General features: G+C 43.6%; 1 protein-coding gene across 1 annotated transcript; it reads left to right on the forward strand.

Moving 5' to 3' along the window:
- Positions 1–9655: 9655 nt before the first annotated feature.
- LOC113891881 lies at positions 9656–18428 on the forward strand. The gene is made up of 5 exons (XM_027540337.1): positions 9656–9832; positions 10358–10505; positions 13561–15231; positions 17430–17525; positions 18296–18428. Exons 2-4 carry the CDS (start codon positions 10364–10366, stop codon positions 17480–17482), a joined length of 1866 nt encoding a protein of 621 aa, XP_027396138.1. The 5' UTR covers positions 9656–9832; positions 10358–10363; the 3' UTR covers positions 17483–17525; positions 18296–18428.
- Positions 18429–22032: the final 3604 nt, after the last annotated feature.

A 22032-nucleotide genomic window follows, 5' to 3' on the forward strand; every position in this document is an offset into this window, starting at 1 on the left:
CCCCCAGGGAGGCCCAACCCACGAGGGCCCAGGGGCGGGAAGCTGGAGGGAGCAGGAGGAACTCGCCTGCACCGGAAGCCAAGGTGGGGAAGAGGGTCTTCTCAGAACCCGGGTCCGAGGAACTGCTCAAGGACAGAAAAGGGGAACTGATCGAAATCTCTCCCTCTGCTAATGAGGACCAGGCAGTGGTTCATTCCAGCCCCGCCACAAGAAATCTGATGCCAACCACACTCAAAAATAATTCTCGGCCTTCCACCCTCCTCTCATACTCAGGACTACAACCCCCAGAAGGCATCTGGGGCGTTGCTATCTGACTTGCGCAGTAGCTTGGCTGTAAAGTGCTACGACAAGCTGCAGGGTGCAGCAAAGGTAACAAGGGAGTAAGTAAAAAGCAATCTGCAGAATATGAGAAAATACTTGCAAACTGTTTAATTGACAAGGGGTTAATATCCAGTTTATGTTAAAAATGTCAACAACAACAAAACCCATTAAAAAATAGGCAAAAGACTTGAATAGACAATTTTTGGTAAAGAAGCTTATGAAGCTTATCAATATCATTAATCATCAGGAAAATGAAAATCAAAACCACAATGAGGTATCACTTCACCCAAGTTAGGACAATCACTGTCAAAAAGACCAGAAAATTAAAAATGTTGGTGAGGATGTGAAGAATTGGAACCCTTGTGCACTGTTGGTGGAAATGTAAATTTGTGCAGCCACTGTGGGAAAAGTGTGGAAGTTCCTCAAGAAATTAAAAATAGAATTACCATATGATCCAGCAATCCTATGTCAGGGTATATATCCAAAAGAATCGGAAGTAGACTCTCACAGAAATTTTAGCCCTCCCGTGTTCATTGCAGCACTATTCACAATAGCCAAGATGTGGAAGCAACCGAAATGCCCATCAAAAGATGAACTGATAAGAAAATGTGGGATACATCAAATGTAATACTATTCAGGTCAGTAGGTGCCCAATATGCTACTGGAGATCAGTGGTGAAATAACTCCAGAAAGAATGAAGGGATGGAGCCAAAGCAAAAACAATACCCAGTTGTGGATGTGACTGGTGATAGAAGCAAGGTCCAATGCTCTAAAGAGCAATATTGCATAGGAACCTGGAATGTTAGGTCCATGAATCAAGGCAAATTGGAAGTGGTCAAACAGGAGATGGCAAGAATGAACGTTGACATTCTAGGAATCAGCGGACTAAAATGGTCTGGAATGGGTGAATTTAACTCAGATGACCATTGTATCTACTACTGTGGGCAGGAATCCCTTAGAAGAAATGGAGTAGCCATCACAGTCGACAAAAGAGTCCGAAATGCAGTACTTGGATGCGATCTCAAAAACGACAGAATGATCTCTGTTCATTTCCAAGGCAAACCATTCAATATCACAGTAATCCAAGTCTGTGCCCCAACCAGTAACGCTGAAGAAGCTGAAGTTGAACGGTTCTATGAAGACCTACAAGACCTTTTAGAACTAACACCCCAAAAACATGTCCTTTTCATTATAGGGGAATGGAATGCAAAAGTAGGAAGTCAAGAAACACCTGGATTAACAGGCAAATTTGGCCTTGGAATACGGAATGAAGCAGGGCAAAGGCTAATAGAGTTTTGCCAAGAGAACGCATTGGTCATAGCAAACAGCCTCTTCCGACAACACAAGAGAAGACTCTACACATGGACATCACCAGATGGTCAACACTGAAATCAGACTGATTATATTCTTTGCAGCCAAAGATGGAGAAGCTCTATTCAGTCAGCAAAAACAAGACAGGTAGCTGACTGTGGCTCAGATCATGAGATCCTTATTGCCAAATTCAGACTTAGACTGAAGAAAGTAGGGAAAGCCACTAGACCATTCAGGTATGACCTAAATCAAATCCCTTATGATTATACAGTGGAAATGAGAAATATATTTAAGGGAATAGATCTGATAGATAGAGTGCCTGATGAACTATGGACTGAGATTCGTGACATTGTACAGGAAACAGGGATCAAGACCATCCCCATGGAAAAGAAATGCAAAAGAGTAAAATGGCTGTCTGGGGAGGCCTTACAAATAGCTGTGAAAATGAGAGAAGCAAAAAGCAAAGGACAAAAGGAAAGATACAAGCATCTGAATGCAGAGTTCCAAAGAATAGCAAGAAGAGACAAGAAAGACTTCCTCAGGAATCAATGCAAAGAAATAGAGGAAAACAACAGAATGGGGAAGACTAGAGATCTCTTCAAGAAAATTAGAGATACCAAGGGAACATTTTATGCAAAGATGGGGTCGGTAAAAGACAGAAATGGTATGGACCTAACAGAAGCAGAAGATATTAAGAAGAGGTGGCAAGAATACACAGAAGAACTGTACAAAAAAGATCTTCACTACCAAGATAATCACAATGGTGTGATCACTCACTTAGAGCCAGACATCCTGGAATGTGAAGTCAAGTGGGCCTTAGAAAGCATCACTATGAACAAAGCTAGTGGAGGTGATGGAATTCCAGTTGAGCTATTTCATATCCTGAAAGATGATGCTGTGAAAGTGGTGCACTCAACAGCCAGAAAATTTGGAAAACTCAGCAGTGGCCACAAGGACTGGAAAAGGTCAGTTTTCATTCCAGTCCCAAAGAAAGGCAATGCCAAAGACTGCTCAAACTACCACACAATTGCACTCATCTTACATGCTAGTAAAGTAATGCTCAAAATTCTCCAAGCCAGGCTTCAGCAATACATGAGCCGTGAACTTCCAGATGTTCAAGCTGGTTTTAGAAAAGGCAGAGGAACCAGAGATCAAATTGCCAACATCTGCTGGATCATGGAAAAACCAAGAGAGTTCCAGAAAAACATCTATTTCTGCTTTATTGACTATGCCAAAGCCTTTGACTGTGTGGATCACAATAAACTGTGGAAAATTCTGAAAGAGATGGGAATACCAGACCACCTGATCTGCCTCTTGAGAAACCTGTATGCAGGTCAGGAAGCAACAGTTAGAACTGGACATGGAACAACAGACTGGTTCCAAATAGAAAAGGAGTACGTCAAGGCTGTCTGCAGCCTTGAAATTAAAATACGCTTATTCCTTGGAAGGAAAGTTATGACCAACCTAGATAGCATATTCAAAAGCAGAGACATCACTTTGCCAACAAAGGTCCGTCTGGTCAAGGCTATGGTTTTTCCTGTGGTCGTGTATGGATGTGAGAGTTGGACTGTGAAGAAGTCTGAGCGCTAAAGCATTGATGCTTTTGAACTGTGGTGTTGGAGAAGACTCTTGAGAGTCCCTTGGACTGCAAGGAGATCCAACCAGTCCATTCTGAAGGAGATCAGCCCTGGGATTTCTTTGGAAGGAATGATGCTAAAGCTGAAACTCCAGTACTTTGGCCACCTCATGTGAAGAGTTGACTCATTGGAAAAGACTCTGATGCTGGGAGAAATTGGGGGCAGGAGGAGAAGGGGACAACAGAGGATGAGATGGCTGGATGGCATCACTGACTCAATGGACGTGGGTCTGAGTGAACTCTGGGAGTTGGTGATGGACAGGGAGGCCTGGCATGCTGCGATTCATGGGGTTGCAAAGAGTTGGAAACGACTGAGCGACTGAACTGAACTGAACTGAACTGAAGGCTGTATATTGTCACCCTGCTTATTTAACTTATATGCAGAGTACATCATGAGAAACGCTGGGCTGGAAGAAGCACAAGCTGGAATCAAGATTGCCAGGAGAAATATTAATAACCTCAGATATGCAGATGACACCACCCTTATGGCAGAAAGTGAAGAGGAACTAAAAAGCCTCTTGATGAAAGTGAAAGAGGAGAGTGAAGAAGTTGGCTTAAAGCTCAACATTCAGAAAACTAAGATCGTGGCATCTGATCCCATTGCTTCATGGGAAGTCGATGGGGAAATATTGGAAACAGTGTCAGACTTTATTTTTTGGGGCTCCAAAATCACCGCAGATGGTTACTGCAGCCATGAAAGTAAAAGACACTTACTCCTCCGAAGAAAAGTTATGACCAACCTAGATAGCATATTCAAAAGCAGAGACATTACTTTGCCAACAAAGGTCCATCTAGTCAAGGCTATGGTTTTTCCAGTGGTCATGTATGAATGTGAGAGTTGGACTGTGAAGAAAGCTGAGTGCCAAAGAATTGATGCTTTTGAACTTTGGTGTTGGAGAAGACTCCTGAGAGTCCCTTGGACTGCAAGGAGATTCAACCAGTCCATCCTAAAGGAGATCAGCCCTGGGTGTTCTTTGGAAAGAATGATGCTAAAGCTGAAACTCCAGTACTTTGGCCACCTCACGTGAAGAGTTGACTCATTGGAAAAGACTCTGATGATGGGAGGGATTGGGGGCAGGAGGAGAAGGGGACGACAGAGGATGAGATGGCTGGATGGCATCATTGACTCGATGTACGTGAGTTTGAGTGAACTCCAGGAGTTGGTGACAGACAGGGAGGCCTGGCATGTTGCTATTTATGGGGTCGCAAAGAATCGGACACGACTGAGTGACTGAACTGAACTGAACTGAATACTATTCAACCTTTAAACAGAGGCGAATTCTGCAGTATTTGAGAACACGAATGAATCTTGAAGACCTCATATACGTGAAATAAGCCAGTCATAAAAAAGACAAGTGCTGAATTATTCTACTTATATGAATAGTCAGACTCTAAGAAACAGAAAGTATAATAGTGGTTGTGGGGTTTGAGGAAGAGGAAATGATGGGGTTGTTCAACTGAGTATTGAGTTGTTTCAGTTTTGCAAGATGAGAAATTCCAGAGATCTGTTGCAGAACTGTGTGTCTCCAGTTAACACTACTGTACTATGCCTTTAAAAATTACGTTGGTAAATTTTATGTTATATGTTTCATACCACGCACATAAAAAAGTTGCTACGGCAACAGAGCAGAGAGGGCTTGAAGTTAGGCTGGAGCAAGTAGGTGTTTTTTCCTTTTCTGCTGCATTCCAATCAATCATCGCCTCTTCCATCATTTTCCTTTCTGGTAGCATGACTTGTTTTCACCTGCCTGGTCTCTTTCAAGGACTCTTTCTGCAGTTTCCCTGCTTGTCTCTGGGGATGACAGGAAGGGGATGCAGGGGAGCTACTTGGGGGAATCACACCAACTCTGTGGAGCTGGTGGTGCTACTCGGTGAGGCTGTCTCTTTGCCCAGGGCTTGGAAAAAGTTGGAACAGGAGAACAAGAGGGAGCAGTAAGGGTTGCTTTTCTCTGCACCCTCCACTCTTGCTCCAGCCCTGGGACCCTGGCAGTTGTTCTGCTTGAAGGGAAAATTGTGGAAAGAGAGTTCTTAGAAAGGTGGGATAGAGCTTATCTGAGCAGCCATCTGGTGAGAAAACAAATCTGGAATTAACCAGTGGGTGCGTGAATGCCTTTTGTAGAACTGGGAAACAGATGTTGGCTACTATCAGTTCATATGTTTGATTTCTCTGTTGTTGTTTTTAACTCTTTAAGTATGCAAATCTGTTTTTCTATAAATTATTGTCCATAATGATGTATGATGTTACTTGGGATGGTAAGAATACATGAAGGAATTTAATGTAAATTTATGAATTTTTGCTGTGCACAACGTTTCACTCTGCTCTGATAGGATAACTGGCATAGTCTTGGCTTGAAGTAGTTAAGTAGTATTCTTGTGAGGAAGAACTATTTGGTGGATGTAGGTTTAAAATCTTCCCCCACTAACACTGTTAAAAATTAAAACAATGCAAAGAAAAACTAAAAACACACTGCTGAGACTTGCTCTCTCATTTCTTTGCATATTAAGTCGTGGGATAGCGACAGTAAGCAGGAATCTAAAGAGCAGGACGAAAGTATGCAGAAGAAAGGTTCTGTCATTAGCTGTGACTTAGGGGAGTCATGCGATATCTCTGGGCTTTGCTTTCTTATCCTGCAAAAGGAAAAAACCAAATGATTTTGGACGCCTTTTAGCTATTAAAGTCTTTGATTAGAGAGTAATGGTCTTTTTCATGCCCTGGAAGATAACTTGGCAGAGGTCTAGGAAAAAGAAGAGGAAGTCCTGCTATAAAGAAACATCCACTGAGGAAATCAAGTGTTAGTTCAACCAGTGCTTCTCAAACGTTCGGGTGAATGCGAACCACCTGGGGATGTTGTCTGGGGAGAGGCCAAGATTCCACATTTCTTTTTGAAAGGTATTTATTTATTTTTATCTATTTATTTGGTTGCACCAGGTCTTCGTTGTGGCACTCGGGATCTTTGATCTTTGTTGCAGTTTATGGGATCTAGTTCCCCAAGCCCCTTAACCACTGGACCATCAGGGAAGTCCCAAGAGTTCATATTTCTAACAAACTTGGGTGTTGCTGATGCTCCTGGTCTGGACACTATACTTTGAATAGAAAGGAACTAAATGGTGAATGAGGGGCTTTAAGGGACTTTATTGTGCTTAGTCACTCAGACGTGCCTGACTCTTTGTGACCACGGACTATAGCTCATCAGGCTCCTCTGTCCATGGGATTTTTCAGGCAAGAAATACTGGAGCTGCCATTTCCTTTTCTAGGGGATCTTCCCAACCCAGGGATTGAACCCACATCTCCTGTGTTTCCTGCACTGCAGGCAGATTCTTTACCCAATGAGCCATCTGGGAAGTTCTTTAAGGAGTTAACAACTGGAGGGAGGGGTGGATAAATAGAATTGATAGAACAGGAGAAACAAGAAGGAATTAAAGTTTGCCAATGTTATTTTGTCAACAGAAGTAGATCTTCAATTTTATATTTGAAGTCCATGGAAATTATTGTTTGGTATAGAACATTTATAGATAATTTTAGAAAATTAGTTTTGCTTACTGGTGATATTTTTCTCTTCATTTTAGCAATCTGACAGAATTTTTTCACTAACAAAGGTATTTAAGGCCTTTGTCACATTACATCTATTTTTAACCTGATTCAATTACTTCTTGTTTGAAGTTATTTAAATTCAAACAGATGCCATATCTCCTATCTAAGCATTTTGATTTTGTATGTATCATTCAATAGCAGTGATTAAAGAAGAAAAATTCTCTTTCACCATTGCTTGGGTGTCTAATATGTTCTCTAGGCAGGGCCCATGAGGTTTTCTCTTCTGTCTACTTGAGGGGACAATAAGACCTCTTCAGATGTTGGGCAAATCTTCCCTTTCTTTTTCTCTCCTTGAGACTCTTTATGAACTCTTTTTGGTTATGTACACTGTGTGCAAAGGATCACTTACTTGTTGTTAGCCTACTGATTTCTGTCCTTGGCTGTATCTCCAAATGAGCTTGTGCCAGTAAGTCTTCATTCTTTATGATGGGTCAGTAGCATTTGATATAGCAGGTTATTCACTCTTTCTAGATACACTTATAGGTCACAATGATATTATATACACACTAGTGGTTCAGTCGCTAAATCGTGTCTGACTCTTGTGACCCTATGGACTGTAGCCCACCAGGCTCTTCAATCCATGGAATTTTCCAGGCAAGAAAACTGGAGTGGGTTACCATTTCCTTCTCCAGGGGATCTTCACAACCCAGGGATAGAACTCGGGTCTCCTGCATTGCAGGTAGATTCTTTACCTACTGAGCCACCAAGGAAGCCCTTAAACACACATAAACACACACACACACACACACACACACACACACACTCTGACCATCCCACTTGTGAGATCTTAGTTCCTTGACCAGAGATCGAACCTATCCTTTTGGCAGTGAAAGCGCAGAGTTCTAAGCACCAGACTGCCAGAGAATTCCCTTCTGTGATCACTTTATGGTCACAATATCACCCAAACCTAACCACTGGAAACCACTGATCTAGTCAACATAATGTCCTTGAGATTCATCTAAGTTGTTTTGTGCATCAATACCTCATTTTTTCTCCTGCTGAATTGTTTCCCATGATATGGATATAACAGTTTGTTTAACCATTTTACAATTACACACTGAAGAACATTTGTTTTTTTCCTTGAATGTTGCTTTTTGAAAAACCATGAAAAGGAAACAGCATCAACGACTAACATTTCTTGGAAACTTAATAAACAGTGCCAGGTTCAAGAGTTTTATTGAACTCAATCTCCAGCTCCCACCCCGTCTCCCCAACCCCCCAGGATCAGGTGTGGGACTGAAAATTCCCACCCTTCAAGCACAAATTTGGTTTTTCTGGTGATTAGCTTCCTTCCTTGAATTATCCAGGGAACTCACCTTAGTCACCTTATTAGCACAAATTCTGCAGAGGTAGAAAGAGGCTTGTTATGAATAACAGATGACATCATTTGAGCATGTCCTAACAACAGCACAATTCTTCTGCTGAGATATAAATATCCAGTTGAGAGATTGGACATAGAAATTTGGGTGTGAGCAGTATGCTGGTTATACTGGAAGTCCTGAGAATGTGTGAAAAATGCAGAGGGAAAGAGTGAAATAAGATGAAGAAAATCTAACCTCGAGAATATGAACATTGAAGAGAGAAATTTGGGAGACAGTAAAAGAGTTTAAGAAAGGCCAGTAGAGATGCAACCAGTTAGGCTGGTACCTGGGGGATGAGATTTAGTGATATGAACTGAAAAGTTTCCATGCCATTGAGCAGCAAGTGGTTCATTAGTGTCCTTGGTGAGGGTGGATGAGTGGGCATAATGGTAACAAAATCTGGATTTGCAGTGAGTGAAGGAATAGCAGGTGGAGAAGGCTGAGTGTTTATGATCCTCTATAGGGAAATAGCTGCGAAGGGAGCAAAGGAGAATGATGATTGGGGACAATACAGAGCAATGGGAAGTGGGAGAATAATGTTTCTTTCATGACCCTGAACCCTTATAAGAGAAACTGTTACCTGCCCAATTAATATCTATTCTCTACTCTTAGTCACAGGAACCCAGTTTCTTCCAAGTGGCAATATGTCCAGCTCAAAGACAAGAGTTCACACACATCCTTTCAGTTAGGGGCAACCAAGGAGATAGAACCTGAAGCTGCACGTGTTTTCTATTATAACTTTTTATAACTCTGCAATTTCTGGAAAAACCCAATTTCTACGCAGTACCACAGTCATTCCAAACTGTCGATGCGCCTTAGAAGTACTATTCCTGCCGCCTTCACTACTATCCTATGCCTTTCCTTTCTCTCATGTACAAAGAATACTGTAGGTGCCAGCTTCCCCTTCTCACTGCCCCCCCATCACCCCAGAGACGACTGCCCACACCTCCCTGTCCCATCACTTACAGCGATCGCTGCGGTCCTCTTAGCCGGAGCCCCTTCCCCCGAGATGTTGGTCTCAGCAGCATGAAGCACTCTTGCTCACCTTACCTGTGGGAATCTTTCCCCTCTCAGCTCTGTCCTCCGTGCACGTTGGCCTCCTTCGTCTCTGCTTCTTTTTGGTAGGCTCCTCTTCCTTAAGTGTCAGCGGCTTTGCGCCCAAGGAAGGAAGGAGACCAGGAGCTCAGAGAGGCGGCTGTGACCCGTCCTAACTCAACACACTCAGAAAGGGGACAGTCGGGGAGACTGAGCGGGAGAGGAGGGCTCTATCCTCTAAAAAAACCAAGGCTAGGATGCCCACACACAAAAGAATGTGAAGAAGGGAGGACTGGGGTTCATGCGGGAGTGGGTGGAGATGGTCACTTTCCTCCATCAAGTCTCAGCACCGGCTTCTTCCAGACCCTTCTGTCTGGGCAGTCTGGCCCGGGAGCTCCGACAGGGCGCAAGCGCAGGGGGCGTGGCCTGCTGAAGAGCTGCACGTGCTGCCCAGTCAAGCATAAAAAGGAGCCAGTGCAGCCGGCACTGTAGGGGCTCTTGACGGCGAGGTCGGTCCTGTGTGGGTTGTGTGCGCGGCTACAGAAATTCCCAGTCGCAGATGTCGAGCTAGAGCAGGTCAGTGTCCCTAATGGGAACGTGGGTTGAGCAGGGCGTGAGGGCACAGGGTTTGGGGGTCGTGGGCAGACAGACTGGCCTACGGGAAGCGGGGTGTTAGGAGACGGAGCCCAGGGCCTGGAGTCCGGGGCTGGGCAGGTATTCAGTCTGGGGCATAGGCTAGGGAGCATGGTGGAGGGGCTGCAGACTAAGGGTGGTGCATCTAGGCCTAAGCCCCCTTTTCCAGTGCAGCTGCTGGGTGCCCTGGTGCCTCCAAGGCCTCATCTCCCCAAGGTGCTGCTGCCTGCGGAGCCGGACTCACTCAGTATGAGGTGGGCCTGGGCCTCTGGGTGCTGCTCCGCTGGTCCTAATGCATGCAGGGCAGTACCCCATGTCTGCATCCCAGGCAAGTGGGAAGACAAGGTAAAGGACCTGCCACCCAGGATCCCAGTCATGATGGGGGACAAGGATGGTTTTCTACCTTTACAGCACTTTACAGGGTGAGGCACAGCTGTCCTTTCTTAACTACAAACACCTGTTTTTCAGTGGAAAATGAACTCTTCAGGAAACAACGAAAATTTTGAGGGCAGTAACTCCAGATCTTTCTTCTATGTGCACCCCATGGCCCAGCAGCCTTACCTGGGTCCCTGGTACCAGAATCCTGTCTATAATCCACTCTCCATTCCTGGGGCAGGTGAGGAATCTGAATACCGAAGGAGGTTCAGTGGGATTAGGGACCCTCCCTGTAAATCAAAGCCTGAAGGTTTTCTTAATTCCTTTGTCCATGATTTCCTTCTCCTCACCCTGTGCTCACACTAGACAGATTGGGCAGTGTTTGTGGTTCAGGTTAATAGAAAATATTCAAATTCTAGCTATATATCAGTTGTGTGCTGTGTGCTGTGTTTAGTCACTCAGTCGTGTCCAATTCTTTGTGACTCCATGGACTGTAGCCCACCAGGCTCCTCTGTCCATGGGAATTCTCCAAGCAAGAATATTGAAATGGGTTGCCATGCCCTCCTCCAGGGCATCTTCCCAACCCAGGGTTCGAACTTAGGTCTCCTGCATTGCAGGCGGATTCTTTACCATCTGAGCCACCAGGAAAGCCCAAATACTAGAAATGGATTCTTGATTCATTTGACCAAGTTGTTGCTGTCCTTGTTTCCCAAATGAGGGAACTGAGGCTCCCAGTCAGTGACTGGCTCAGACTCACAACGTAATCCAACCAAAGTCTCATGTTGTGAGACCAGTCTTGTTGGACGAGGTACCTTAGAGCTTCTAGTCCTTGTAATTTCTCTACAGAGTCTAAAGATTCTAAATGCTATAATGGGGACATCAGAAAAGTATGTTGGAGAAAGGTGACAAGCAAGATTTGAAAACATTTGGAAGGTAGACATCTTGGACCTAATAGATGGAGGTCCATTCAGATTGTCAGTTTCTACTTGAGTTTTGGGAAATTGTCTCAAGGAATTTGTCCTTTTTTATCTATGTAATACATATTGTGGAAATAGGATTCATATTAATCATTTATATTTTTATGCCCATGGGATCTGTAGTAATGTACCCTCTTTCATTTCTGATATTAGGAATTTATCTTTTTGTTTTCTACATTCATTCAGTTATGGTCTAAGCAGACATTTTATAATTAGTATACCTTTTAATTTGTAAGTGTGTTTTATGGCACAACATGGTCTATCTTTGTGAATGTTCTATATGAGTGTGAGAAAAATATTCTGTTGGTTGAGGGGGTCTGTAGAGGTTAGTTATGTACATTTGGTTGGTGCTGTGGAGTTCATTCGTTCTTATTGATTTTTTAATATTGACTGCATCTATCCATGTCTGCTGTAGACATGTTAAAGTTTCCGACAATGGATTCATCTATTTTTCCTTGCAGTTCTATGACTTTTGCTTCATGTAGCTTCACCCGCTGTTAAGGGCATACACATTAGGGATTGTTATGTCTCAGTGAAGAAGTGACTTTTTCTTGTGATGCCCCACTTTATGTCCCTGATTACTTTCCTTTCTCTGAAATCTGTCTGAAATAGAGCTTCTCCCACTTTCTTTTGATTATTAGCATTAGCTAATGAGCATGGTATGTCTTTCTCCTTCTGTTTGCATTTAATCCCTGTTTTTGTATTTAAACTGAGGTTTTTTTTTTTTTTTGTAGACAGTAGTTTTTACTTTTTATTACGCCTTGTAATTTTTTTTTTGTCAACCATTTTGTACTGGATAAAAGGAACTGATCTGAATAGGCACTTAGTAATGGAGTGTTACCTTGTAGAGGTAGAGAAGGGATCACAGTTCTGTTTGTGAAAGGAGTATGATTAGTTCTTAGTCTTAGTGTGATTTTGCCTTTGGACAACAAAGTATACATGCTTCCCCCTCCCCCTCCCATTGGGTTGGGAAGGGTGGCTAGAGTGGACTGGAGAAAAGTATTTCCATTCCTGCCCATCAGTTAAGCTCTGTTTAGTGTCTTCTGAGAATGAACCTTGTTAAGAACAGTGCTTCTAGTATGTGTGATTCCTTTTCCTCTTTCCCTGCGGGAAGCTCAGGAGATTTTTCTCTTAAATTTACTGTGAGAAACTGGTTGAGCTACTGCATGGAAAACTTAAAAAAGTGTGTGGGATGGTTCCCTTATGGATGAGTTTTCTCTGAGGATTTGAACTCAGCCGTCTCCATCCTAATCTTGCAGTCTGTAAATAGCAGTTTAGGTTTTCCTACCCCACTGTGAGTTGCCATCGAGTTTTGATCTCCTGGGTCTGTGCTCCTGTAAGTTGTGATTGTATTCACATGGCTTTCCAGTGTTGGTGGTAGCACTTTTCCCAGTAACCAAACATTGCTGTGAATGACCTGAGGATTCTCAATTCTTGTTCACCTTTTTCACTTGGGTAGGATTGAGTGGCTCCCAAGCCTATGGAATATCCGTAATTATGTAGTCTATCGTCTTTTAAATATTAATTGGACATGCAGTGCTGTAGAATTAAAATAGCTGATTTATGTTCTTGTAAATAGGCTAATTTTGAGTAAATGTTTCTCTTCTCCATTTTGTCTTGTGTATAATAAGCTGAATTAGAGGTTTCTTTTTGCCACTGGCCAGCATCTCTCCATCTCCCCATCATTCAGCAACCACATGGCAACCACTGTATCTAATACCATTTTTTTTTTTAAGATTTTACATAAAAGTGATGGAATAGTATTTGCCTTTCTCTGTCCAACTGATTTCTCTTGGCAAAATGCCTCAAGTTCCAGTAGTTGCTGAAAACATTTTAAAATGATTAGGGGAAGAAAGGTGTTTCAGAAAAGGAAGAGAGAAGTTTTCAAAGCTGTCTTGGCGAAGGAATGCACCTATGGCTAGAGCCTCTGTATCTTGAAGGACTCAATGAGATGATATAGTGAGAAACTAGATAACGAAGTGTTTTATGCCATCCTAGGGAAAGTGGTCACTATCCCTCATACCTGATAAGCCATGATGAGCCATTCAAATACTGTAACTAGAGTGAGGATCACAGATTATTCTGGAAGCAAAACGGATTACAGACTTGTGAGAAGTGTGGGAAATGGGTTAAGAAAGTTGTTAGGAGTTACTCCTGTAAAAACTGGGGGAGGACTTTATGTCCTTTGCTTTGGTAGCAAAAGACTAGGTGGGAGGCCCCTGGTGGGTGTGAGCAGCTGGGGCTGTGCAGTGTGTACTGGCTGAATGTTGTGACTGGCAGCAGGAGACAGGATGGCTAACTATCCCCTTCTCTTTCTAGGTTTCACAAATGGAAGTCTGTATTTTCCAGTGGTGCTCAGTGAGTATCCTGCCTTCCTCGTCCCTCAATCCCCATTGCCCACTACTGTTAACCGAAGATCCATAGTCCCTATGTTTTATAACACGGCACAGTTCCGACAGTATGGTGGCTATTGGGAAAAAATGAAAACAAAGGACACGCAAACAGAAGCTGAACCTCAACAGGCTGAAAACTTGAATGAAAAACAAGACATACACTCAGAAGGCGACAGCCCTGAGGTAGGAAAGGTGACTAGTATTCCTGCGAGTACATCAAACGAAATGATGCCATCGTACGATGTGGTTTATGGTAAAGATATGCCACAGAAGGAGGTGCCGCAAAATGGGATTTCACAAAGTTTCTGTGAGAGTGGAGGAATGCTTTATAACTCTTATGAGGGTAGAGACCGCATGAACTTGGATGAAAAAAAGAAGAGATATTCAGCTCTTTCCCAAAACCCGCCACCTCCGAATGGCAGAGATGATATCCAGAATACCCGGAACTCAAAATTGTACCAGTCTGCTGGAGATATGAACAAGCTTCATCAGGAACGGGCACTCTGCACCAGCATGGAAGCAGTTAAAGACCTGAGCCTATGTTCAGAATCATCTCAGAAGCCCTTTACTGCAGGGGAAAGTATGCCAGAGAACAGTAGCAGGAGCCATGGCTCCCCTGAGACTGTGGGTGAAGAGGTAGAGAGCAACAGCTACCCTGTGATGGCTATCCCGTCCCCTCCCTCCTTGGCTCAGGTCAGCAAAGAAGATAAGGGCATCCAGTGCGACTTGACTTGGTGGACTGAGGTACAGCCTCGGAATTCCCCTGAGTCTTCACCAGGAAGTAGTAGGAAGGGAGCAGAGCAGATGTCAGTGGGGAGCCAAAACCAGGATGAAGTTGATGAAGTGGAGAACAATGGCTGTGAGGGGGAAGTTCCCTCCCCTACCTGGTTGGCCCAGGTCAACAAAGTGGATGAGGGCATCCAGTGCGACATGGGTTACTCTGAAGCTCAGGTAGAGAAATCCCCCCAGCAAATGCCCCCCAGGGGTGAAGAGACAGTATCAGACAGCAAAACCAGGGGATCTTGGGAACAACCAATCACCAATAGGAAATTAAGTGCAGATAAAGAGGAAATGATCATGAACGATGAGACTGGGGAGGTGTATAATGAGAACTTGAAAACATGTGCAAAGATTAAAAAGACCGTGAAAGGCAGGAAGCTGAAAGAGCTGAGCAGTTTCTCAAATGCTAAGACAGCCTATCTGTTGAAGAAAAGTGCCGTCTTGACCATTGTGCTTCCTGAGGATTCAGAAGACTCTGAGTTGGAAGAGGAGGGTGACATGGATGAGGTAGGATGCCTCCTTGAAGAAGTGAGTCCACAGAGTCCTGTGACATCTTCCAAAGGAAGGTCTTATCATGAAGCTGGAAGGATAATCAGGATGCCACCCGAGAGCTCTCTCCCTCCCCAACTTATGGTATGGCCCACCAGAAATAAGTGCAAGTTATTACAAGCTTATGGTGAATGTGAGTGTGTCCCTGCGGTTTATTGGAAACGACAGGATGGCTGTGAAAGCACTGGTGTTAGGCTTCGCAGCAGACCCACCATGGCCAATAAGGAGGGACTGCAGTCCAGGAGAGCCTCTCACAGACCACTGGAATGTAAGTGACTAGTGGACTCATACACTGTTTGGTTGTTTGTGCTGGTTCCCTACTGGGTCCAGGATACAAAGGCAGCCATAAATCAGTATTTCTCTGTTTTGAAAATATGTTTTTGCTTCAGGTATAGGTGCCCATATTCATGTTGAAAGAGAATCCCAAGTTAGAGTTCCTGCACTCTAGGAAATTTCAGTGTAATGTGAAACAAAGTGCTCTGGTAGAAGATGATAGAGAGCTGGGTGGTGGTGGGCTGAGACAGTCAGGACACGGTCTAGATGGATGGCTGAGAACAGGCAGTCCACGTGGACGCAGAGGATTTCACACCAATTGAGGTTCTGTGGTTTGGAGACAAAAGAGGACAAAGTTTGGAGTGGAAATGGAGACAGCAGGGTGGCAGTCAAACAGGCAGTCAGGGCAGGATTCTGCTTGAGACCTTCGTGCCAGAATGGAGAATTGTGAGGAATTGGGAAAGAGGCTGGGAATGTGGTAAAGTACGAGTGTTTCTCTTCACTTACAAATTTTTATCCTGTAGGCAATAAGTGGCTAATTCGGATTGAGTAGAGAAATGAGACAAATCTTTGTCTTCAACCAGTAGTATTTTATAGTAGGAATTAGAGTGGAGAGCACCTATATGGATGAAAGCCTTGTATAAAATCAGTTTTACTCAATAAAAAGTATTGTAATTCAAAAAATCAAAGTGGTGAGGGTCCTAACTCACATGGGAGTAATTAGAGACGGGTGAGAGGACTAACAGTTGAATTTTAAAAGGTTGGAGTTTGAACATGAGTACATAGGGGGGAAAATGGTAATCCATGGAAAAGTTATCTTGGGAAGAGAAGTTGTTTTGCTTTGCTGTGTGTGTTGTGGGTGGAAGGAGTGTAAAAAGGTGAGATTGAGGAACTGGACCAGCAGCCCATCCACACCTGGTTGAAGCTTGAGTATGAACCATCCTAGGACTGGCAGGGGCACAGCGGACAGGAGTAGGGACAGGGGGAGCACCCTAAGGACCACTTTGGGAGATGATTACATCTGGCGTGCAAAGAATGACGCAAAGCAGGTGAGTGAAGAATGGGATGCATAAGGGCCCCAGGGAAGTTTAAATAAATCCCAGGCTTAATCCCAAACCTTTAGATTGAAGAAATATTTAAGCCTACCACTTCCACATAAAAATCAGGGTATATTGTTAGGTTTTAAATTCTTGGCTATTGTCTTGACTTGATTCATGCTCAATAATTTGGAGGAAATTTTTTGAAAACAGGGTTCCTTTACAACATGTGCAGGGTTTTCTGGCTTTGATGTTAGTCCTTGCTTATAAAGTGGCAGGAAATGACCTGGGCCAGTGTGCTTAGGGACCCCTCATGCGCATCTGACAGCATCTTGTGAACTCCAGAATGTGAGCTCCTGTTCATGATGTGTAACACTGAAATTATAGTTACATTAAAACACCAACTATGGTACCATTGGTCTTCCCAGTCTTATTTGCCTTTGTATTCCCACGTCATGTCATTGCCCATCAGAGTGTGTATGAATCTTTTTCTGTCTTGGGAAATAGCATTGGTTATAAATTTACTCCTCACTGTGACTCAATACTGGAGAAGGCAATGGCACCCCACTCCAGTACTCTTGCCTGGAAAATCCCATGGACGGAGGAGCCTGGTAGCCTGCAGTCCATGGGGTCGCTAAGAGTCGGACATAACTGAGCGACTTCACTTTCACTTTTCACTTCACGCATTGGAGAAGGAAATGGCAATCCACTCCAGTGTTCTTGCCTGGAGAATCCCAGGGACGGGGGAGCCTGGTGGGCTGCCGTCTATGGGGTCGCACAGAGTCGGACACGACTGAAGTGACTTAGCAGCAGCAGCAGCAGTGACTCAATACTATAGTTTAGTAGTTTTCGGCACTTTCTCCTTTGGCCATATCTGAAAGAAGGTCTCACTGAGTCCTCCTGTGAAAAAGTTAATGGGAACCTCAGTTTACCCCAGGTTACACAGTCAAGATTTTTATTTTCCTAATGAAGGCTCTCTTCTGGACTGTCTGTTTTTGCCAAGTGATCATTTCTACCACCACGAACAACAGAACGGCATAGAATTTTATCTTGAAAAATAGGTCACTTTCTTGAAAGATGTGTTTTTGAATTGTTTTTTTCTTTTGGTTTTGAAGCCTCTTGGATTATTTAAAGTATGAATCACTTCTTCCCTCAGGTAACTGTGAGAGAGCTAAAACCAAGGTCCCTTACAAAGTACCAGAGATTTGAGGCAGATGCCATAGAATTTAGGAAGTACCCAGCAGCTCTAGAGGTTGGTATTTATCCTGTGTCTAGTTTGTCTTACAATTTGTTTTTTGGACTTTGAGTTTTCCTACTTGATGCTTGGGTCTATCCTCCAAAGCTAATACTTTGGAGCATAGGCCCAAGCATCAACATAGCAGTGTTCTAACTGGGTAACAGACATACCTTGTAAGACCCTAGCTTACAAGAAGTTTGGAGCCAAAGTTTTTCAATTGTGTGGAATGTTATGATTATTTAATTTGTACTTTATTTTTATACAGTTTTAAAGATTACTTTCCATTTACAGTTATTACAAAATATTGGCATCCTCATGTTGTACAATACATCCTTGAGCCCTGTGGAATGTTGTTTTTATCCTAGTCTTCACGTTTAATTCCTGCTGCTGTTACCAACAGCATATTGTGGATTATATGGAATTCTGTAAGTTTCCTGGTGGCTTCACCATTAGTGTTCTAATTTAGAGCTAGGTAAATGGAAGCTTAGCATCTCCCTTCAGGGGCCAGCAGCTTGACAGGCTTCTCTTCACAATGAGTCTTGGCACAGGGTAAGCCTTCCTCACCTAAACCCCTAGTCTTGGTCCAGTGGATTGATGACCTTTTAAAGGTCATTTCTGCCCTGCAGAGGTAATAAAGGGAAGAAAGGGAAGAACTAAGCTTAGGCAAAATGTTAACACCCTTGGCTTTCCCCTAAAAATGGAAACTAAAGATATTGGTAATGATTCTGTATATCACATCAGTTACCTGACTTAAAGAACTGTATTATTCCATTGTTACTTCTTAGGAAACAAATTGCTGAGTTCCAGCTACAAGAAAAAGTGAAATATTGCATTATCATGATGGATTAGAACATGAGATCTCTTTCTTGAACTACTAAAGTTATACCAGCAAACAAGAAAATATGACATTGTAAAGTTGTGAATTAAAAGTTGTAAAATAGCAAATACATTGGATTTCAAAAGTGTGATTCTTAAGCATTGTCTTCTCTCAAAATGGCCACATCACTCATGACAACACTAGTAGAACTGGGTCACCCATGAATAGCTTTGTCTTGTCCTCACCAGGAACCTTGGGATAAAGAGAAAAGGATGGTGGAGTTGAGGACAGAATAAAAAAGACTTAAGCATTCCATAAAGAGGCTCTGGGAGAAGGCAATGGCACCCCACTCCAGTACTCTTGCCTGGAAAATCCCATGGACAGAGGAGCCTGGTGGGCTGTGGTCCGTGAGGTCGCTAAGGGTCGGACACGACTGAGCAACTTCACTTTCACTTTTCACTTTCGTGCATTGGAGAAGGAAATGGCAACCCACTCCAGTGTTCTTGCCTGGAGAATCCCAGGGACGGGGGAGCCTGGTGGGCTGCCGTCTATAGGGTCACAGAGTCGGACACGACTGACGCGACTTAGCAGCAGCAGGAGCAAAGAGGCTCTATCCTGGGAATAGAGAGGATGCTGACTCATTGTCTATATAATGCAGGCCAGGCATATAGGGTCCGATAGGACACTGATAGATGTGTGGAGGATAGGTGGTCATGCATTCTTTACTTGCATCTAGTGTCTCCTGAAACAAAGGAAGCTTCATGTAAGACTGCTTTATACTCAGACCCTAGGGGCTAGATAGTCAAGAAGTGAATGCAATCTCCCAATAAATGGTGTAGGTTAAATACGACTAGGTACTCAAAAGGTTTGTGTGCCTGGGTTTTTTTGAAGGAAGGTGGCATGGCAGAATTCATGGTGTTCCAGGTATGGCAGGCAGTGGGAGTGCCACCAGGAATGTTTGTGGTCACGGTAGGGATACATGGATGGACTGGCCAATGTTCCCTGTGAGCTAAGCTGTTTGAACATATCTTTGCTGTGTTTATAACTTCAATAACCTCAGATATGCAGATGACACCACCCTTGTGGCAGAAAGTGACGAACTAAAGAGCCTCTTGATGAAAGTGAAAGAGAGTGAAAATGTTGGCTTAAAGCTCAACATTCAGAAAATTAAGATCATGGCATCCGGTCCCATCATTTCATGGCAAATAGATGGGGAAACAGTGGCTGACTTTATTTTTTGGGGCTCCAAAATCAATGCAGATGGTGATTGTAGCCATGAAATTAAGACGCTTACTCCTTGGAAGGAAAGTTATGACCAACCTAGACAGCATATTAAAAAGCAGAGACATTACTTTGTCAACAAAGGTCCGTCTAGTCAAGACTATGGTTTTTCCAGTGGTCATGTATGGATGTGAGAGTTGGACTGTAAAGAAAACTGAGCACCGAAGAATTGATGCTTTTGAATTGTGGTGTTGGAGAAGACTCTTGGGAGTCCCTTGGACTGCAAGGAGATCCAACCAGTCCATCCTAGAGGAGATCAGTCCTGGGTGTTCATTGGAAGGGCTGATGCTGAAGCTGAAACTCCAATACTTTGGCCACTTGATATGAAGAGCTGACTCATTTGAAAAGACCCTGATGCTGGGATTGGGGTCAGGAGGAAAACGGGACGACGGGATGAGATGGCTGGATGGCATCACCGACTCAGTGGACATGAGTTTGGGTAAACTCCGGAAGTTGGTGATGGACAGGGAGGTCTGGCGTGCTGCGGGTCAAGGGGTTGCAAAGAGTTGACACGACTGAGTGACTGAACTGAACGGAACTCCCTTATACTAACCCAGAACTGCTAGCTGGTGTAATGAGCATGTAAAAAGTGATAGCAGTGAGGGCAATGAGACAAATAAAGGGTCGTGTTTGTAAAGCTGGTTTTTTATTAGAAGGTCTGTGATGGCCTGATTAACTTCTGCTTCACACCTGCTTAAGTAACATCAAGAAGAGTTCTGGCCTGTATCCCCAACCCATGGTTGCATAAGGTGATCCTCATGTGTCATCAGCGCACTTTCACAACAAGACAAATACAGTAGCTATCACTCTCCTGGCCATACTCTACCTTTCTGAATGGTATTGACTATTGCTGTACTCAATATTCTTATTAGGTAGTATTCTTGCCTGGAGAATCCCCATGGACAGAGGGGCCTAGCTGGCTACAACCCATGGAGTTGCAAAGAGTCAGACACAGCTGAGTGGCTGAGCACAGCACAGTTGTATGGAGACTGGCATTATCTGTATTTAATGGATAACTTAGTTTTAACTTAAGATAACCCATTTTGCCCTGTGGTCCCTGTCTCCACTAGCATTCCAAGCCCATCAGAACACAACTGAACTACAGAGGTAGTTTGAGATAGGAATCCAGGAGATAGGAATGCACTGGTGGGAGTAATGAAGGATTGGGTAGGAAGGGTACAGTAAGCTCAGTTTGCAGATCCTGACTCCAGCAGTGTCTTACAGTTTAACTCATTTCTGACACTGTATGCCTGGAAATGCACGATTTCACATGGCAAGAGCTCAGCTGTGTAGGACTATGCCACACGCCTCCTCCACTTCAGGTTCTACTCAAAAGTCAGGTTTTTGCCTGTGCTTCTGCCTTCTACTCGCTGCTTTGGATTCAATTAATTTGCTACATTTCTGATTTATTGTAAAAGGCTGTAATTCAGGAGCGGCCTGATGGAAGAGATGCACAGGGCAAAATAGATGGGATGGGAAGCGGCACAGAGCCTCCATACCTTCTGCTTTCGTGGCATTCTCCCAGCACCTCTGTGTTCACCAACCCGGATGTTCTCTGAGTCCCTCCTTGGGCTTCTATGGAGGCTCCATCACATAGGCATGATTGATTAAATCACTGGCCATTGGTGACTGACTCAACCTCCAGTCCCTCTAATCTTTCCCCATGGGAGGGTGTGGGACTGCAAGTTCCAGTTCTGTTCAGTTTGGTTTTCCTGGCAACCAGCCTCTCCCCACATCCTTAGGTGCCTTCCAAAAGTCATCTCATGAACATAAACCCAGACGTTGTGGAAAGGAGTTAGTTATGAATAAACAAGACACTCATTTCACTTTTCTGGCTCTGTCATGAGTGGAGGACAAGAGACCAAACACAACAAAAGATGTTCCCATTGCTCTTATCACACATGATATTCCAAGGGTTTTCGGAGTTGTGTCCAGAAACTGGACAATGACCAAATATATCTGAGAAATATATTCTGGTCATGTGAGTGATCAAATATATAAGTCACGATATTGAAGAATGACAAACAGGAAACAACTGAATTGCAATAGAGGAATGGTTACATGATTGTAGTACCTTCAAGGAATTGTGTGGCCATTTAGAGCTTGTGGTATGTGCCGTATGAAGACACTGTACGTATGCTGCTGCAGTGCAGGATATATTTGCGATTAAAATCAACATTATACTGTTAAAACATAACATGGAGATGAATGTGTATAGTATTTATACTTAAAAATAAAGCCCTATGCTTGCTTGTGATGTAGACAGTATTCCTGGAAGATGTCACAAGAAACTGGTAAAACTGGTAGCCACTGGGAAAGGGAACTGGGAAGCTGGGGGAGGAAGGAAATAGAAGTTTCATAATTAAACCTTAGGTACCTTTTAAATTTGGAGCATGTGCATGCATTAAGAAAAAAGTAAATGCA

The sequence above is a fragment of the Bos indicus x Bos taurus genome, chromosome 4 (genome assembly GCF_003369695.1).
Source record: "Bos indicus x Bos taurus breed Angus x Brahman F1 hybrid chromosome 4, Bos_hybrid_MaternalHap_v2.0, whole genome shotgun sequence".
Classification (NCBI taxonomy): domain Eukaryota; kingdom Metazoa; phylum Chordata; class Mammalia; order Artiodactyla; family Bovidae; genus Bos; species Bos indicus x Bos taurus.

Excerpts from the sequence above, each read along its gene's own strand:
- LOC113891881 (XM_027540337.1), top strand. The coding sequence starts at position 10,364 with ATGAACTCTTCAGGAAACAACGAAAATTTTGAGGGCAGTAACTCCAGA. Across the intron at positions 10,506-13,560 it reads ACTCTCCATTCCTGGGGCAG|GTTTCACAAATGGAAGTCTG; the intron begins GTGAGGAATCTG and ends TTCTCTTTCTAG. Across the intron at positions 15,232-17,429 it reads CTCTCACAGACCACTGGAAT|GTAACTGTGAGAGAGCTAAA; the intron begins GTAAGTGACTAG and ends TTCTTCCCTCAG.